General features: G+C 35.6%; 1 protein-coding gene across 2 annotated transcripts in view; it reads left to right on the forward strand.

The window, feature by feature from the left end:
- Positions 1-16,189, forward strand: part of LOC149834344 (hydroxyproline O-galactosyltransferase GALT2-like) — a 37,455-nt gene extending 21,266 nt beyond the window's left edge. The window contains exons 4-7 of one of the 2 annotated variants that reach the window (XM_090011350.1): positions 13,826-13,954; positions 14,086-14,259; positions 15,415-15,522; positions 15,619-16,189. In XM_090011350.1, coding sequence (XP_089867476.1) covers positions 13,826-13,954; positions 14,086-14,259; positions 15,415-15,522; positions 15,619-15,825 — 618 coding nt within the window. In that variant the 3' untranslated portion in view covers positions 15,826-16,189. Of the gene's footprint in view, positions 1-13,825; positions 13,955-14,085; positions 14,260-15,414 lie in introns of both variants that reach the window. The other variant, XM_090011349.1, reaches the window with a different exon arrangement.
- The last annotated feature ends 1,200 nt before the right edge of the window (positions 16,190-17,389 follow it).

Raw genomic sequence — 17,389 nt, forward strand, 5'->3', positions numbered from 1 at the left:
GATTTCTAATCCCATTTCTTATTTTGGAAAAAGTAAGATTGTCACTGGAGATGGATCCCACCATCCTGTTTCTCATGTTGGAAAAACTATCATTCCCATGTCATATTCCACTGTTACTCTTTCTGACGTTCTTCATGCTCCTGACATTAAGAAAAATATTGTCTCTGTTTCCAAACTTATTGATGATAATAATGCTTCACTTGAATTCACTATCTTCTCTGTGCAGGTCAAGGACCTACGCACGAGGGAAACATTCGCTAAAGGAAAGAGACGAGGCAATATGTATGTCTTTGAAGAAGCTTCTTGTCATGTTGTTCGCTCTGTCCACCTGAATTCAAAGCCTTCATTAGAGTCATGTTCATCCTCTTCTGCTAATGTTTTTAGTATTTCTGAATGTAATAAGTCATTCCTATGGCATAGTCGATTAGGACATTGTGGGAGTCATTTTATTGAGAAACTTGTATCTAATAATCTCATTCCAAAAGAAAGTCTAAATAGGGATGAGAACAATCACAAATGTTCCAGTTGTCTTTCCTGCAAGAGTCATGTATTGCATTTTCATTCAATTAATAAGAGAGCTTCAAAACCTTTTGAGATAATATGTTCTGATGTATGGGGACCTGCCCCAGTTGCCTCTGGATCTGGGAGCAAATACTATCTAATATTTGTTGATAGCTATACTCGATACACTTGGATATATTTCATAAAAAATAAGTTGGAAGTCTTCTCTTTGTTTCAAAATTTTCTTTCCTTTGTTAAAAATCAATTTTCTGAGTTCATTCAATTTATTTAATGTGATGGAGGTGGGGAATTTTCATCCCGTGATTTTATTTCTTTTCTTCAAAATAACAGAATAGGAAGAAGGGTGTCCTGTCCTCACACCCCTCAACAAAATGGAATTGCTGAACGAAAACACAGGCATATCGTTGAAAGTGCCATGAGTATGCTTCATGAGAGCAATCTTCCGATCAACCTATGGACAAAAGCTTTCCATTCTGCCGTGCATGTGATAAATAGACTGCCTATGGTTATTCTGGAAAATAAGTCTCCTTATCACTGTCTTTTTGGAACTCATCCTAGTTATTATGATCTACGTGTTTTTGGATGTGTCTGCTATGTGCATATCGATCAGTCCCTGATAAACAAGTTTCAAGATAAGGCCCAAAAGTGCAGATTTGTGGGATATGCTGATGACTACAAAGGATATAGGTGTTATGATCCCACCAAAAAACGCATCAGAACCTCAAGAAATGTTGTCTTTGATGAACAAAATTTTGACCATGGAGCTGACACAACGAATATGTCAACTGAAATTTACTATCCTTGGCTGAGCTCAGAACTTTTTGCTGGCTCCAATGAAACATGTTCCTCAGATTGCGTGCAATAAGAAGAAGAGGTATTTGAGAACACTGGGACGTCGGGGTCACAGAATGCAGAGGAAGTACCGGGCAGATACAAAGGTATTGTCTATTCCAGACAGAGACCGACAACATCAAGCCATTCATATCATGTCTCAGTCGCCAATCCTACTTCTCATACCCTTGCAGTCAGAAAATCAAACCGCATACGACATCTTATTGACAGGTGGGTTAGTTATAACAACTTCTCCTTGGATCTTCAACTGTTTTTAACTGCCATCAATAAGGACGAAGAGCCCATCATGTATTATCAGGGAGCGGCTTCTATGAAATGGGTAGAAGCCATGAATGATGAAATGCAAGCCTTGCATGAATGTGGAACATGGGAAGTTGTTCCCAGACCACCTGACAAAAATGTTGTCGGATGCAAATGGGTCTACAAAATCAAGTACAAGCCAGATGAAACCATTGAACGATATAAGGCAAGACTTGTAGCAAAAGGATTCACTCAAGAAGCAGGGCAAGACTATGATGAGACTCTTAGTCCGGTTGTAAGAATGGGAACAATTCGAATTATCATTTCCCTGGCTGTTGAACATGGATGGAAGTTGAGTCAGCTTGATGTAAAAAATATATTCTTACATGGGGATTTGAAGAAGGAAGTATACATGGAACAACCCCCGGGATATCAAGAACAAAATTGTAAAACTCATGTATGCAGGCTAAAAAGAGCCATCTACGGCCTGAAGCAAGCATCTCGCTCTTGGTTTGATAGCTTCTCATGAGAGATTCAGAAACATGGATTTTCACGTTCCATGCTGGACCACTCATTATTTATCTTTAAAAGCCAGCATGTGACCACTCTATTATTAATTTATGTCGATGATATTATCATCACAGGAAACTCTGCGGACCACATCCAAGAAATAAAAGACTTATTAGGTCAAAGGTTCAAAATGAAAGATCTTGGAGTTCTACGTTATTTCCTTGGTGTAGAAGTTGATAACCAGGCTCATGAATTGACACTCACTCAACACAAGTACACTGTAGATGTTCTCAACAAGGCAGGCATGAAAGACTGCAAACCTCTAGGAACTCCGAGTGTACTTCATCAAAAACTTAGCGCTCATGATGGAGATCTGTGTGATGACCCCACCAGGTATCGCAGCATAATAGGAATGTTACAATACCTCACATTCACTGGACTTGCTATTGTTTATTCAGTCAATCAAGTGTCTCAATTTATGCATGCGCCACGTACTGGACATATGGAAGCGGTCAAGAGGATCCTTAGATATCTGAAAGGGACTATTGGGGATGGATTGATATATTTACAAGTCATATGGCCAAAACGAGCACGAAATTACTGTTTATTGTGATGCAGACTGGGCAGGAGATCCTGACGAAAGAAGATCTACATCAGGATATTGTGCCTTCATTAGAAGAAATTTAGTCTCTTGGAGCAGTAGAAAACAAAAAGCTATCACTAGATCAAGCACTGAGGCTGAATATAGATCCATGGTTGCTGCCACTGCCGAAGTCACATGGATTAGGCATCTTCTAACTGAAGTAGGAGAAAAGATCTCCCACACTACCTTGCTCTGTGACAATCAAAGTGCTATCAATATGTCATTCAATCCAGTACATCACAGTCGTGCCAAGCACATTGAGATCGACCAACACTTTGTGAGACAAAAGGTTGAAGAAAAAAAGATTGAGCCTGAGTTTGTCAGTACTGAAAGACAGGTTGCAGTCATATTTACCAAAGGGTTAACCAAGGATCGCTTTTGGATGCTTAAAAGCAAGTTGTTCATGGTCCAAAACCATGATCAACTTGAAGGGGGGTGAAAAAGGTGCAGGATCCGACCCGATCCATGTAACCATACAACTTTCTTTTTAGTTATCGGGTCTGGATACACCAGACCCGGACCCATGGTGTAATGTAAACTTAAATACACATTTAGGTCACGATTTCTTTTACTGAAATCGTGACAGCCGCAATCGATATCTCTCTCTATCTCTCCCTCTCTTCTCTTTCTCAATACAGGGACAAAGGAAAACTTATAATTTTGGTGCAATGGTAGAAGCTATTGCAAATTATGGGCGAGGGTTCAAACCACCTTCTTATCATGAGATCAGAACATGGATTTTGAAGGACGAGGTAGATTGTACTCATGAAATTTTAAAAGAGTTCAAAAAAGAGTGGCCAAAGGTTGGTTGCAGTATTATGGCAGATGGTTGGACAGATGGGAAAGAAAGAAACTTAATTAATTTTTTTTTGAACAACTCATCTGGGACAGTATTTTTGAAGTCCGTTGACATCAGCGACATGGAAAAAACTGGTGCAAATTTGTGTAAGTTGTTTGAAGAAGTTGGTGAAAGTAATGTGGTACAATTCATTACAGATAATGCACCAAATTATGTGGCAACTGGAAATATGTTAACAGCACGGAAAACATGTTTTTGGACACCATGTGTAGCCCACTGCTTGGATCTTATGTTAGAAGATATTGGAAAGATATCAATTTTTAAATATACAGTGGAAAAGGCAAAAAAAAATTACAATATACATTTATAGTCATGCATGGGTATTAAATTTAATGAGAAAATTCACAAAGAAGAAAGAACTTCTGCGTCCAGCCGTCACTCATTTTGACACAACATATCTTACACTTCATAGTATTGGATGTTATAAGAAAGAGTTAAAGTCGATGTTTTTATCTTCAAATTTTAGAACATCTAATTACTATAAGAAATCTGATGTTAAGAACATTTCTTATATTGTTCTTAATGATCATAAGTTTTGGGCTGGCATATCATATGCAATTAAAGCTACACTACCTCTCGTGAAAGTGTTGTGACTCGTTGATGCAGACGAACCTGCTATGGGACTTTTGTATGAGGCAATGGATAGAGCGAAGGAGGAAATTGCTTCAAACCTTGACAATGTCCAAAGAAAATATAAACCTATTTGGGATATCATTGATAGACGATGGGACTTGCAACTTCATAAGCCTTTGCATGCAACTGCCTATTATTTAAATCCACATTTTCATTATGCTGACAACTTCAACCCTGATGGAGAAGTTATGGGTGACTTTTATGATTGTGTTGAAAAATTAGTTTCTGATGCAAATGTTCGGTTGAAATTTACAACACAAATCGATGCATTTAAAAAGACAAAGGGCTTGTTTGGCAGAGAGACAGCTGTTACAACAAGAAAATTAAAAAGTCCTGGTAAGTTTGCAATTATGTTGTTATTTGTCAATATTTTTTTATGTTTTTGTTAATTATGACATTCTTAATGTTTTTATCAATTTTTTATTGTTTTATTTGAATGCAGTTGATTGGTGGAGTTCATTTGGACACGAAAATCCTGAGTTGATGAATTTTGTAATTCGAGTTTTAAGTTTGACATGCAGTGCATCGGGCTGTGAGAGGAATTGGAGTACTTTCTCATTGGTTTGTGACGTTGTATTTTATTTTTGAAATACATTTTTATATGTTTAATTATCTTATATTTGATTATCAATGATTTGAAATTATAGGTGCATACAAAACGAAGGAATAGACTTGAACAAGAGAAGATGAATGCATTGGTTTTTGTAATGTACAATATGAAATTAAGAGAGAGAAATATGAAGAGGAGGGCTACCAAAGACCCTATATGTCTAGATCATATAGACTCAGACGATGAGTGGATTGTAGAGAAGGAAGATCCAGTGTTGCCAAGTGATCCCAATTGGTTGAAGGATTCATGGTTGGATCCGAACTTCGACATAAATGCCATTGAGTATGTGCCTATTGAAAAAGTCACTTCACCTCATGTTTCACAAAGTGGTTCTAGGCAAGACATGTCTTCAAGAGATCGAGGTAAAGTTATATTCCTTTTACCTAACTATGAATATAAATGTATTTTTTTAATTACATAACATAAATATTTAATACATGATTTTTTATTAAAGGAAAAAGAAAAACAAAAGAAGTAATTGAGGACGTGGATGAAGAAAGTGTAGATGATGAAGAGTCAGAGAATGAAGATGAAGAAGAATCTATTTATATGGATTCTTCAGATGATGATATTGAAGACTTAAATATTGATGATGACGAGACACAACAAGAGCCTAGGCCCTAATTCATATCATAGAGCTATTGGCCATTTATATGTTTTTTGGGACTTTCAGTTGTAATTGTGAATGTTAACACTCTCATTTTGAAGAATTCTGGACAAATACATTAACATTTGGTTGTTAATGTTAACATGCATTTTTTAATTATGACATGATGTTGTTAGTGCTAATATGCATTTTGTTGTTAATGTTAGTTTTTTATTGAATGAATGCTCATATTTATGCAATTAGATACTTATATAGATCAAGTTGTTGCATTAATGTTACTTTTACATGTTAATCTCATATTTTTTTCGTATTTATTTGAGATTTTTTATTTCGTGTTGGTTGGCGCTTCATCAATAAAGCATTTCTTATTTATTTATAATTTTAGATCATTTTTATAGTTTTTTTTAAGTTTAAAAAAAAAATTTTGAGGCTTACGTTTTGCACCTCGAGGCTTACGCCTCGCCTCATATTTTGGTGGAGCGTCTCGCTACGCCTCAACGCTTTTCACAACACTGGTTGTGGTGTATGTGGGCAAGATATACAACGACTTATTTCATTATCTTGGAAAAAATCAGTAAATTCCTTTGATAAATACTCCCCCTCCCCATCATATTGGAAATGTTGAATTTTGGACGAGAATTGATTACAGACTAGGGCGTAAAACGAGCGAAAGAGCTTGAACACCTCAGATTTATGTTTCATAAAATAAATCCAAGTGTATCTGGAATAACTATCAATGAAAATAACATAATAGTGACTACCAGATAAGGAAGATTATGGGGCAGGTCCCCAAACATCAGAATAGACAATTTCAAATGGCGTAGAAGCTCTCTGATTTATTACACTAAAAAGAACATGACTCTTACATAATTGACACTTGGAACAAAGAGAAGTCTTGACACAAGTTTCTCAATGAATGATTTATTACAATGACCCAAACGGCGATGCCAAATCTCTGGCTTATTACACTGAGATAAATTAAAACAATCTTTGAAAGACACTGGATGGTCTGACTGACTGGCCGACGAACTCGATGAAGCACCACGAACAGAAAGAGAAGATTCCTTGAGGACATACATATTTCCCTGTCGTTCTCCTTCAACGAGTGTATGCTTCGTGAGAAGATCCTTGACACGTACAGAAGGAGTAAATTCGACGAAAGAATTAGTATCATCAAGTTTAGAGACAAAAACAATATTTTTGACAGTACTGGAAGAATGATAGACATTAGATAAATTTAACGAAGAATTAAGAAGTGGAAGATCAACATTTCTAGTGTGAGATATAGAGTGAAGAGTACCATCTCCAGTTTTAATACAAAATTTTCTATGATAAGGAATGGATTTCGAAATCTTGCCGACATCACCTGTTACATGTGTCGCATCCCCGGAATCAATGTACCAAGTTCCTTGTTCATTCTGCTTGAAGCTTATCTCTGAGAGAGCAGATATCAAAAGATTCTTCATATTATCCTTTTCATCGTCCTTCGAGTCTTCTCCTATTCTTCTTTTGTGGGAGGATCCAACATCATTAGTTTTTCCTTTGTTCTGTGGGTTGTGTCAGCAATTAGCTTTGATGTGCCCCCTTTTGTTGCATTGAAAACATGTTGGTATATTTCTGGAGCTCTGGTTTCCTGAGAAGGAATTACGTGACATATTGGGCGTGGGCAACAACCCACGGCCTCCTTGACTGTTCCTTCCTTGGCCACGTCCACCTCGAAAGCCTCCACATCCTCTTCCTGACATCATAATTGCTGGAATTGATGGCCATCTTTTCTCCTCTAATGGTAATTTTGTACTGTAGTAACTTCGCGCGAAGATCTTCAAAACTTAGCAATGAAGGAAGACATAGAAGGAAAGTGACCATCATGTGATAATTGGAGCCAAGTCCATTCAGTGCCTGTTGAACCTTTTCTTTGTCAGGAATTTCACAATTCACCATGGCCAGTTGATCGGTGAGGATATTGACTTTGTTCATGTACTTTGTAACTGACAAGTTCTCTTTCTTTAAGAGCTGGAATTCTCTTTTTAAATGTAGGATTCTGGCCTCTGAAATCTGTGAATATGTTTGCGCCAACCTCTGCCATAACTCCATTGCCGAGCATTCATCGGGAACGCCGATTAATACCTCTTGAGAAAGAGTAGATGTGATGTAGGCAACGACCGCTTAATCTTTTCTCCTCCATGTCCTAAATTTTGTATTGCGAATCAATTTGTTGGAAACCTCCCTTTTATCCTCTTGTTCTTCCTTCATCACAAACTCTGGAGGTGCATGAACTGTCCCGTCGATGTGTCCTGAGAGATCCAAACTTCTGATAAAGGGCAAAATTTGCCTCTTCCAGGTCAAGTAATTTGAATTGTTTAGTTTTTCAGAGATGAGTTGACCAAGGAAACTTGACGGTAGAGAAGGAGAATCCATGACGAAATAATATGAAGTAGGATGAATAAGGGAAAACGTCAAGTGCAAGAGCAGCAATACAAGGCAACAACCAGTACAGCAGCAATAGAAATTTCAACGTAGCAGAAATTCCAACAATCAAAGTCTTTTTTTTTTTTTTGAGATTAGTTAGTCACAGCTGATCGAATATTCCCAACTGTGTTGGTGCTGCCTAGTATTCAGCAAAAGGCAATCAAGATAGCAGTCTGATTAAAAAAAAATTAAATCGAACGTGCTGCTGACGTCCAGGTTGGTAACGAACAAGGAAACAGATCTTAACTGATCGAGCGTGAACAGATTACAATCTGTTTCACGCGTGCTCAAACCGTGACAGAGAAAAGGGCCAAAGATTGATTTACGATAAAATATATATCTATATTCCTGAGATGAATAATCAGATCTCGTGTTTGAGAAAGTAACGCAGATCTGGGAAAAACAATCAGATTTCATATTTGACGAAATAATCAGGTCAGGTCTGAAAACAGAAATCGAAATGCGAAATCTGGAAACAAAGGAACAGACGATGACACAGATCTGAAATCGAAAACAGATCTGTGTATGGAATCAGGTATGAAAACAAAGAAGAAGATGATGACAGATCTGAAATCGAAAACAGATCTGAAAGATGGGATAAAGATGCAAACAAAAATCTATCTTGAGAAAAAAAATGATAAGAATGAGACTCACGATGAGAGACAATAGAAGAAGTTTGAATGAAGGGCAGAATCACGTTAACCTGGAGTTTGAAGACCGATCTCTCGAGACACGTTCTGGGATCAACTTCACGCCCTTGAACAGAGATCAGACGAAGCCCTGCTCTGATACCATGTAAGATTTTGTCTCCAGGAGTATCGTTGATGCAGAAGAAGGGAGCGACGGTGAGAGAGAAGGGGACGGCTGCAATAGAAGATTCAATCCCACTTACTGGGGATTGTACCCTATATATATATATATATATATATATATATATTACAAACTGGATCGGGTCTGGATATTACATAACATTACATTTGTTCTAGACCCGAATACAAATACAAAGTATTACACAGATTCATGTTTCTGGGTCCAGATCCAAACCCATAACCCGAATAAACCAGTCTCAATAATACTATCCATCACTCTCTCACCTTACAAAGGCACATACCCTCCCATATTTATAAAGAAAGGTAGAGAAGAGGAGGGAATAAGTGAAAGAGGAAAAGACCACATGTGGGAGAGAGCTCCCAACGGCTAGAATTCTAGCCGTTGGGAGTTAGTTAAGCTAGTTTGACTAGCTCCCAACGGCAAGAGTTCTAGTCGTTGGGAGCAAGTCAAAGCTAGTTTGACTTGACTCCCATATATATTATATATATATTAAACAATATATATACTTATATTACATTAATCTTAACACCCTCCCCCCTCAAACTTACATTGAATTACTATAAGTTTGAAATTACAAAATAAGAAACCCATTACACAAGATGTCTTCATAGACTTCATCGAGTTTTTCTATTTGGTGCCTTTTCAAGGGATGCTCAATCATATGCTCTATTACATAAAGGATCTTCAATATCATCAATCTTTGGTAATCTCGAAATGTCTTTAGAATCATTCATCTCGCCAATATTTGAAGAACCTTTAAAGAGAGCAAAAACAAGAGCAATCTAAAAAAAATAACTATATATATAACTATATATATTATGGAGAGAGGATGGCCAAGCACGCAAACATAAGATACGCACAAAATAAGTCAATTTTAATATTTTTCAAAATCATTTAAAGTAAGAATTTTGAACAATCATTAACTACAAACATGATAGTCATTTACAAACTCGACCATAATAGAATAATACTAAGAGAGATAAAAATAATGAAAATCATACACATATATATTTATCCCAAAAGACATATTAATGTATAACAATCATAAATTTTCATCATTATTAATACTGTGAAGGAATAACTCAATAACAAACCATCTTTACACTGCGAAAGATATAAATAGGCATGGATCAATTAGAAGCAATATTTAAACTAACAACTAATGCATATATGAATGAATCATGCAATAATTTAGGACCAATAAATAAGTCACAGATGGACCAATAATAAATAAACAAATTTTCCAAAAGACATACTTAGAAATAAGCAAAAATAAAGGAATCCTAATGAGGATTCACATAAATACAATAGAAGTGCCCAAGCACTCAAGAGCAATCAAATGCACAGAGCCACTATGGGCATACACATACGGGATTTTACTAATGAAATGCTTAGAAAAGCATGTAATAAAATATGCGAAATTTACAAAAAACAAAGTGCAAAAGCACATACGAGTCCAAGCATTGACAACATAAAGATACGAAGGCACAATACAAGCACAAAAGTGCATAAGTACAAGTTTACTATGGGACAATACAAAGAGCCAACAAAGGGCAACATAAGCAAAAAAAGAATATATATTTTTTTATTGAATATATGCTTGAAAAAAAATATAACTTTATGAAAATTATGCAAGACAATTAATCATGGGATAACTCATGCAACTAAAGCATATACAATGCAAAATGCATGACAATATTTCAACAACCATTTCTTATAAAAGAGAAAATGAGTTTAGACAAATTACAAATAGATTTTAAAAAATCTCATACATCATAATGAATGAATTTTGAAAATTAAAAACATTGGTTTAATCACCACAAGCAATCACCTCCTAGGCCTCCAAACATCAAATATCAAGTGTATCAGCGACTAAAACAAGAGCATAATCATCATGCCACTAAAGGGTCAAAGACACACACGAAGATGCATATAAACATCTCTTGTCTACATATAATGGCACTTAAAAATAAGTGTATCAACGACTAGAAAAAGAGTATAATGCCAACAAAGGGCTAAAATCATACATGAAGGTGTGAATAAACATCTCTTATCTACATATAATGACACTAAAAAAATAAGTGTATCAATGACTAGATCAAGAGTATAATGTCAACAATGGACTACAATCACACACGAAGGTGTGAATAAACATCTTTTGTCTACATTATAATGATACTAAAAAATCAAGTGTATCACCGACTAGATCAAGAGTATAATCTCAATTCCAACAAAGGGCTAAAAATACACACGAAGGTATGAACAAACATGTCTTGTCTACGTATAATATCACTTAGATAAGAGACATAAAATGGCGAAGACACCCGAGGTAAACACACTAATGTCATCAATAAGAATATCAATTTTAACAATCTTTCGAAACACCATGGTTTCAAAAATAGATAGTCATCACAGATAAACGGAGTTATAAGCATTCATAATAATAATGGCCATACAACAAATGAGTGAAACACCACACTCAGATCTAGAGATCAAACAACTGTCAGTTAGAGCCAAGTCATAAGTTGACAATCTAAACTGACATAAAACAAGGCGTACACAACTCACCCCAACAATCATCTCCAAAAGCATATATGGATTCAGAGGCCAATCAACTATCAATCAGATCCAAGATTGGTGTAAACACGACACATAAACTTTGATAATTGCAGATTGATAAGATGACATGAGGTGCACACACAACTCACCTCAACGGCTAACCCTGACCCAACAACAAGGCCAAGAGAAATGATGCATCATATATAATTTTGTGATGGACAAATCAAGATGTCATAAAAAGGCAATACATACTCACATAATTCAATTTCCAAATAGGCGAGTTCATATCTCTGATTTGAAAAGGCAAGTTTCAAATCAAATCCAAAAAAGTTAGGTAAAAACATTAGAATAAAAATTAGTGCAATCATATGCACAACAATGTCAATAGATGTAATTATATGCAATACAAGATGTCTCATGATAATTTTCACATTCTTGAATAAGCAAATAACGAGTCATGCCCAACATAAGCACTCTTCATAGAGGTGGTGGAATTATGAAGTTTGAGAATCCTTCAAAAGATCATAAATCCACTAATTAAAATAAGTGCACTAAGCACATCTCATACAAAAGATTAATAAATCTCATAAAAGCGACAAGAACACATATGACTAAGAAGTTAAAGCTAAATCATAAGTTTATTATGAAGCAATTGAAGACAATCAAATGGAGATTCCCAAAGAGCTATATAGATCCACATATATATGATTACACTAAATAAGAGATTTTTCTTATAATGTAACATTTTTTAATAAGCATTATGTAGAATATCAATACGCAAGAGAGAAATCACAAAAGATAAACACATTTTTTATACGATAACAAGTCATGCTTATGCCTTTCAATAATTAAGGCATATACCAAAAAAAATCTTAATCCAACACGTGTCATTTGAAAATATTCTTTACTTAATAGAGCAATATTGCTCAAATATATATGAAATAACATATTAAAAAAGGCCTCATTTAAAAATAGATCACGATAAAAGATTACGCTTGATCACATCATAATATATTAAAAAAATCAAAAATAGTCCATACATATGTCAAGAAATATAAATTTTAGCATTTTCCAAAACACATAATATTATAATAAGCCACTTATTCAACTTGAGTGGATAACTACAAAGGTGTTCTCTAAGGAACACACTCACAATACCCACAAAGGGAACAAAAAAGAGGTGTTCTAAAAGAACACAATCACAAATCCCACAAGAGGATACACAATAAGGCACAATATAAAAATAAATATTTTTTTATCAAATGAAACGACTGTGTAAAAGCATATGCAAAATATAGTTTTTCACTATACATCCATAATCTAAAACATATCAAAACACCACAATTTTCACATACTTCACAAAAATATTTATTTTTAACATAACTCCTTTTTGAAACTTACCATATAAAAAAACAAGAAGCCAAAGATAGGAATGTGAAATCTTTGAATCCATTTCATTTATTAATACGAATCCTTTCCAAGACCGATGCCTCACTTTGATACCATGTCACGAAATAGTGTAGATTTCAATGCACTCCATGATGATCTCCAAGACTCAAAACATTATACATTTAAGCAACAAACTTAAGAATTAAAAGACATGTCAAAATGTAAATAAATATTTTTATTCATAATAGACATTAAAAGAAATTCAAAATAAAATTACATTCAAGTCTCACAACAATGCACTAAAAAAAATAATACACAGCCCCAATACTACCCATCACTCTCTTACCTTACAAAGGCACACACCCTTCCATATTTATAAAGCTAGAGAAGAGAAAGAGAGAATAAGTGAAAAAGAGGGAAATACTACATGTGGGAGAGAGCTCTCAATGGCTAGAATTCTAGCCATTGGGAGTTAGTCAAGCTAGTTTGACTAGCTCCTAACGGCTAGAGTTCTAGCTGTTGGGAGCAAGTCAAAGCTAGTTTGACTTGACTCCCACATATATATATACTTATATTACATTAATCTTAACAATAGGAACAAACCTAGTAAATGACAAATAGTCCTAGTAAACAAATAAGAGGTTTTGCTATTTGTCCTCTCTAGGATTTAATTGTACAAATCATAGTCTGTACTCTTGATGATATTTTTTTGTCCTTGGAAATTTTGGTTTGTGAATATGTCTAGGATTGAAAGTGACGAGGATTGTGTGCCTACCAATGCAACAGTACGTTTTTACTTGTACAGTGTGTGTGTGTGTGTGTGTGTGTGTGTTTGTTTAAGTTGGTGGTTTAGATGCTTGAGTGGCAGAGTTTAATGTTTTTTCTCGTCATGTCCATTTGACTTATATTGGACCTAAGTTCTAAGAACTGCATTCTTGTGCAAGTGTATAGAAGTACGGCTTCTTGCTTGCTTAAAGTCTCTCATAGGAAACCAATTGCAGTTGTTGCAAAACATGCATAAATCTGCATGATACTAGCAGTTAGCTGTTTTAGAAGCAGAATTTCTGTGTAGGTCTATAAAAAAGTTTGTGCTGAATACAGAATGGAAGGAAGGAGGTGAACGCCTTGCTGAAGAAAGAAGCAGAGTATTTTGGTGATATTGTGATTGTTCCCTTCATAGACCGCTATGAGCTTGTGGTACTGAAAACTGTAGCCATCTGCAAGTATGGGGTGAGTGTGGTAGTGTTTCATTTTCTTAAATTCCTTTAAAGCATACTCATTTAAGATTGTGTGCCACTACCACTATAAATTGGCTTCTTTGTGTGATCATCTTGCTGATAAAAGGAAAAAATTCTTTGCAGGTGCACAACCTGTCTGCTCAATACATTATGAAATGTGATGATGACACATTTGTGAGGGTGGATACTGTATTAAATGAAATCAAGGCTATATCTTCTAGGAGGCCACTTTATATGGGAAACTTGAATCTCTTGCATAAGCCTCTCCGAGTAGGAAAATGGGCAGTCACATTTGAGGTAATTTGCTTATTGCCTGCAGATGCATATATTATCTGGTTTTAGAAAAAAACATAAATGAATCTTCTCTAATGCCCTGCTTGGATCTATTTTCATTTGTTGCTTACAAATATAAAGTTATGCACATTTTATAAAGAAAAATCTTGCCTTCAGTTTTAATTAAGTGAATTTTTGGATCATCACTATTTAAATTATAATAAAGAAGAAAAGAAGATTTGCGAGTAGGGATGATGATGGTGACGGTAGATGGTAATGGTGGTAGTGGTTCTGGTAGTGATGATGGTGATGATAATGGTGATGATGCTAATGGTAGTGGTGGTGGTGATGGCGATGGTGATGACTAAGGTGGTGGTGATGACTAAGGTGGTGGTAATGGTGGTGGTGGTAGCGGTAATGATGGAGAAGTAGTGGTGATGATGGTGGAGAAATGGTGGTAGTGGTGATGGGAATGATAGAAGTGGGATGAAAGAAAATAATTACTTCTGAAAAGAAAAAAGTAGGCCTCCCGCTGCTTTAAAAAACTGGGTGAAATTTATAAAGTGTCATTAAAAAAAGTAAAAGAAAAGATCCAAACACCAAAACTTGCTTTTTAAAATAAGCATAAATTGAAAGGTGCAGTTTATAAATTGATCCAAACAGGGGGTAAGAAGTTTGTAATGATTTGATCTTTCTTTATTGAGACAATAGATATTGTATTTTCAGGTTAAGAAAAGGATTAAAATATGTTCGCTTGGAATTTAATCAAGGCTGTTGCACATTAGACCAGGTGGAACAGCCAACTAGTTAGTGCCACATGCAACAACTCTGCGCTTGTGAGCTGACCTAAGTTGGTCCAATCCGTGCAAATCGTGTGATTATAAATTCTATCTTGTGTGAATTGGTTCAAGTCACTGTCTGTAAGTTTGGCCAACAGGATATTTAGCACCTGAATAAAATCAATTATTTGCTTACAAAATTATAAGTATCTTAAAAGAGATAAATTACTTGAAAAACAAGGACATTTAAAATTATTGTGGTCCCATGGTGTTGTGTAATTTGCTGTCGGTTCTAGCTCATTTGGACTTTGATTATTTTTTCTCAGCACACATGGTGGATTTATTGAACTTTTTGTATAATGAGCTTTACTCAAAAATCTACTTTCCATGACTGATGCAGGAGTGGCCAGCACACGTGTATCCACCCTATGCCAATGGGCCTGGTTACATAATTTCTGGGGATATTGCCAGATTTATCGTTTCCCAGCATGCCAACCAGAGTCTTAGGGTTAGACACTCTGGACTTTCTGCTAGTAGCTTGCAATTTCTTCCAGGAGATGTATCTAAACTTGACAATTTATTTCTGTTTATGACATGGTGGCAGTTGTTCAAGATGGAGGATGTCAGTATGGGAATGTGGGTCCAGGAGTTCAATAGCTCATCTATAGTTCAGTATTCACACAACTGGAAATTCTGTCAATATGGATGCATGGATGACTACTACACAGCACATTATCAGTCTCCTAGACAGATGTTTTGTCTGTGGGATAAATTGAAGAGAGGCCCAGCAAGATGCTGCAACATTAGATGACAGTCGAGTGTGGGCACGTTGGTCTTTTTTCACGTTGTTTTCCATCATTCTAATATTTAAGTAGAACTGCTCATGCCATTTTTTATGTGCTTTCCTGGTCTAGATGGGAAAGACAGACAGCAGTTGTCTTGAGAAGCTCTGCCATGGCCAGCTAACAATTCTTCTTTAGCTTTACCTTGTAAAGTATGTATATGATATTGCAAAGCTCAGCATGCAGCAGTTTGCACCTGCAGGTGCAGTTGTGATCACTGGTCATTGACCTTTTGCATTTCATTTTTCTTTTATCCTTGCACATTTTTATTTGGATTTTTGTTACTTTATTTTCATGGATAAGAGGGAAATTTTGGTATGTTAATTATCACTACCCTGCATGTTTTTGCAAGTATATGATAGAGAATGCCTTTAAATAAAAGCGTGTATAAAACTTTTGGTGTTTTGACTAGGCCAAGGGAAGTAAACTCACTTTTGTTCACCGTACAAAGGTTGCTCAATATTTCATTGGGTGTAAGCAGATCTAGCTTAGGGATGTCAGTCATTCAATTCAAACAGTATAAGGATTTAATGCTACATATCCTGTGCTGCAACTGAAATATGAATCTCCCCTTTATAGCCAAATAGTTAAATCCTCTACATTCAGTTGAATGCTTGCCTCCTTTAATGAGTTTGAACTTTGTTGTCCTTGTTATGAAGGATGTGCATCTAAAATCGTCCATCTATCTATTATGATCTGTCTGATTTTTTTCGTAACTGTTATTTAATATGATCTGAACTATTTTAAAATGATTAAATCATCCTTTAACCTGCTTTAAAAAAAAATCCTTGCCTAGTTTTGCCATGTCAAAAGAGAAAAAACAAGGTATCTGAGCTCTTTGCTGAGAATATCCAACTGTTGGTTTGTAAAGTTGACTGAGAACACATTTAAGAAAATCTTGGAATTTGATCGACCACTTTACATAGACCGGAGAACTGAACATGATCACATCTTGGTATCTACAGCTTACTGATTCCCAAAGTTTGAGTAGATCTAACAGCCTTTCCCTCATTCACTATGAAGTCAACATGGTCTGTTCATCTCAAGTCAGCTTAAGTAGGTTCACTAGCTCAGAAAAAAAAGCTAAAAATAATAAAAGATCATTAGCACATTCAACAAATTGAACCTTAAAAGCAATGACGTCTTCTAAAAGGTGCTTCTATTGTGATACTGAACCGCCATAACATGTGGTGGGGCAAACTTGATTTACATAGTCATGATCTCTAGAAGCAAAATCTATCCTTTGAATCATGCTTAGCATATAGCATGTTTTATGGGCTGTTTTAATGCATTAAAACTACCTGATGTTTTATACAATTTCTAAACCAACCTCATTTTTGTGAATTGTGAACCATTGGTTTACCACTGTATCTTGCGGCTTATTAAATATGATAGACCTCCTCCTAGGATAGTAAATAAACCACATTAAACACATTTGTACTGTTAGCTCTGACATTTGGTGGCTAGGTCTATACAAGTAAGAATGTGTACCACCGTATGGTACATGGCACAAGACTACCATATACTCTTTTC

The sequence above is a fragment of the Nuphar pumila genome, chromosome 6 (assembly GCF_984573655.1).
Source record: "Nuphar pumila chromosome 6, dmNupPumi1.hap1.1, whole genome shotgun sequence".
NCBI classification, from domain to species: Eukaryota; Viridiplantae; Streptophyta; class Magnoliopsida; order Nymphaeales; family Nymphaeaceae; genus Nuphar; species Nuphar pumila.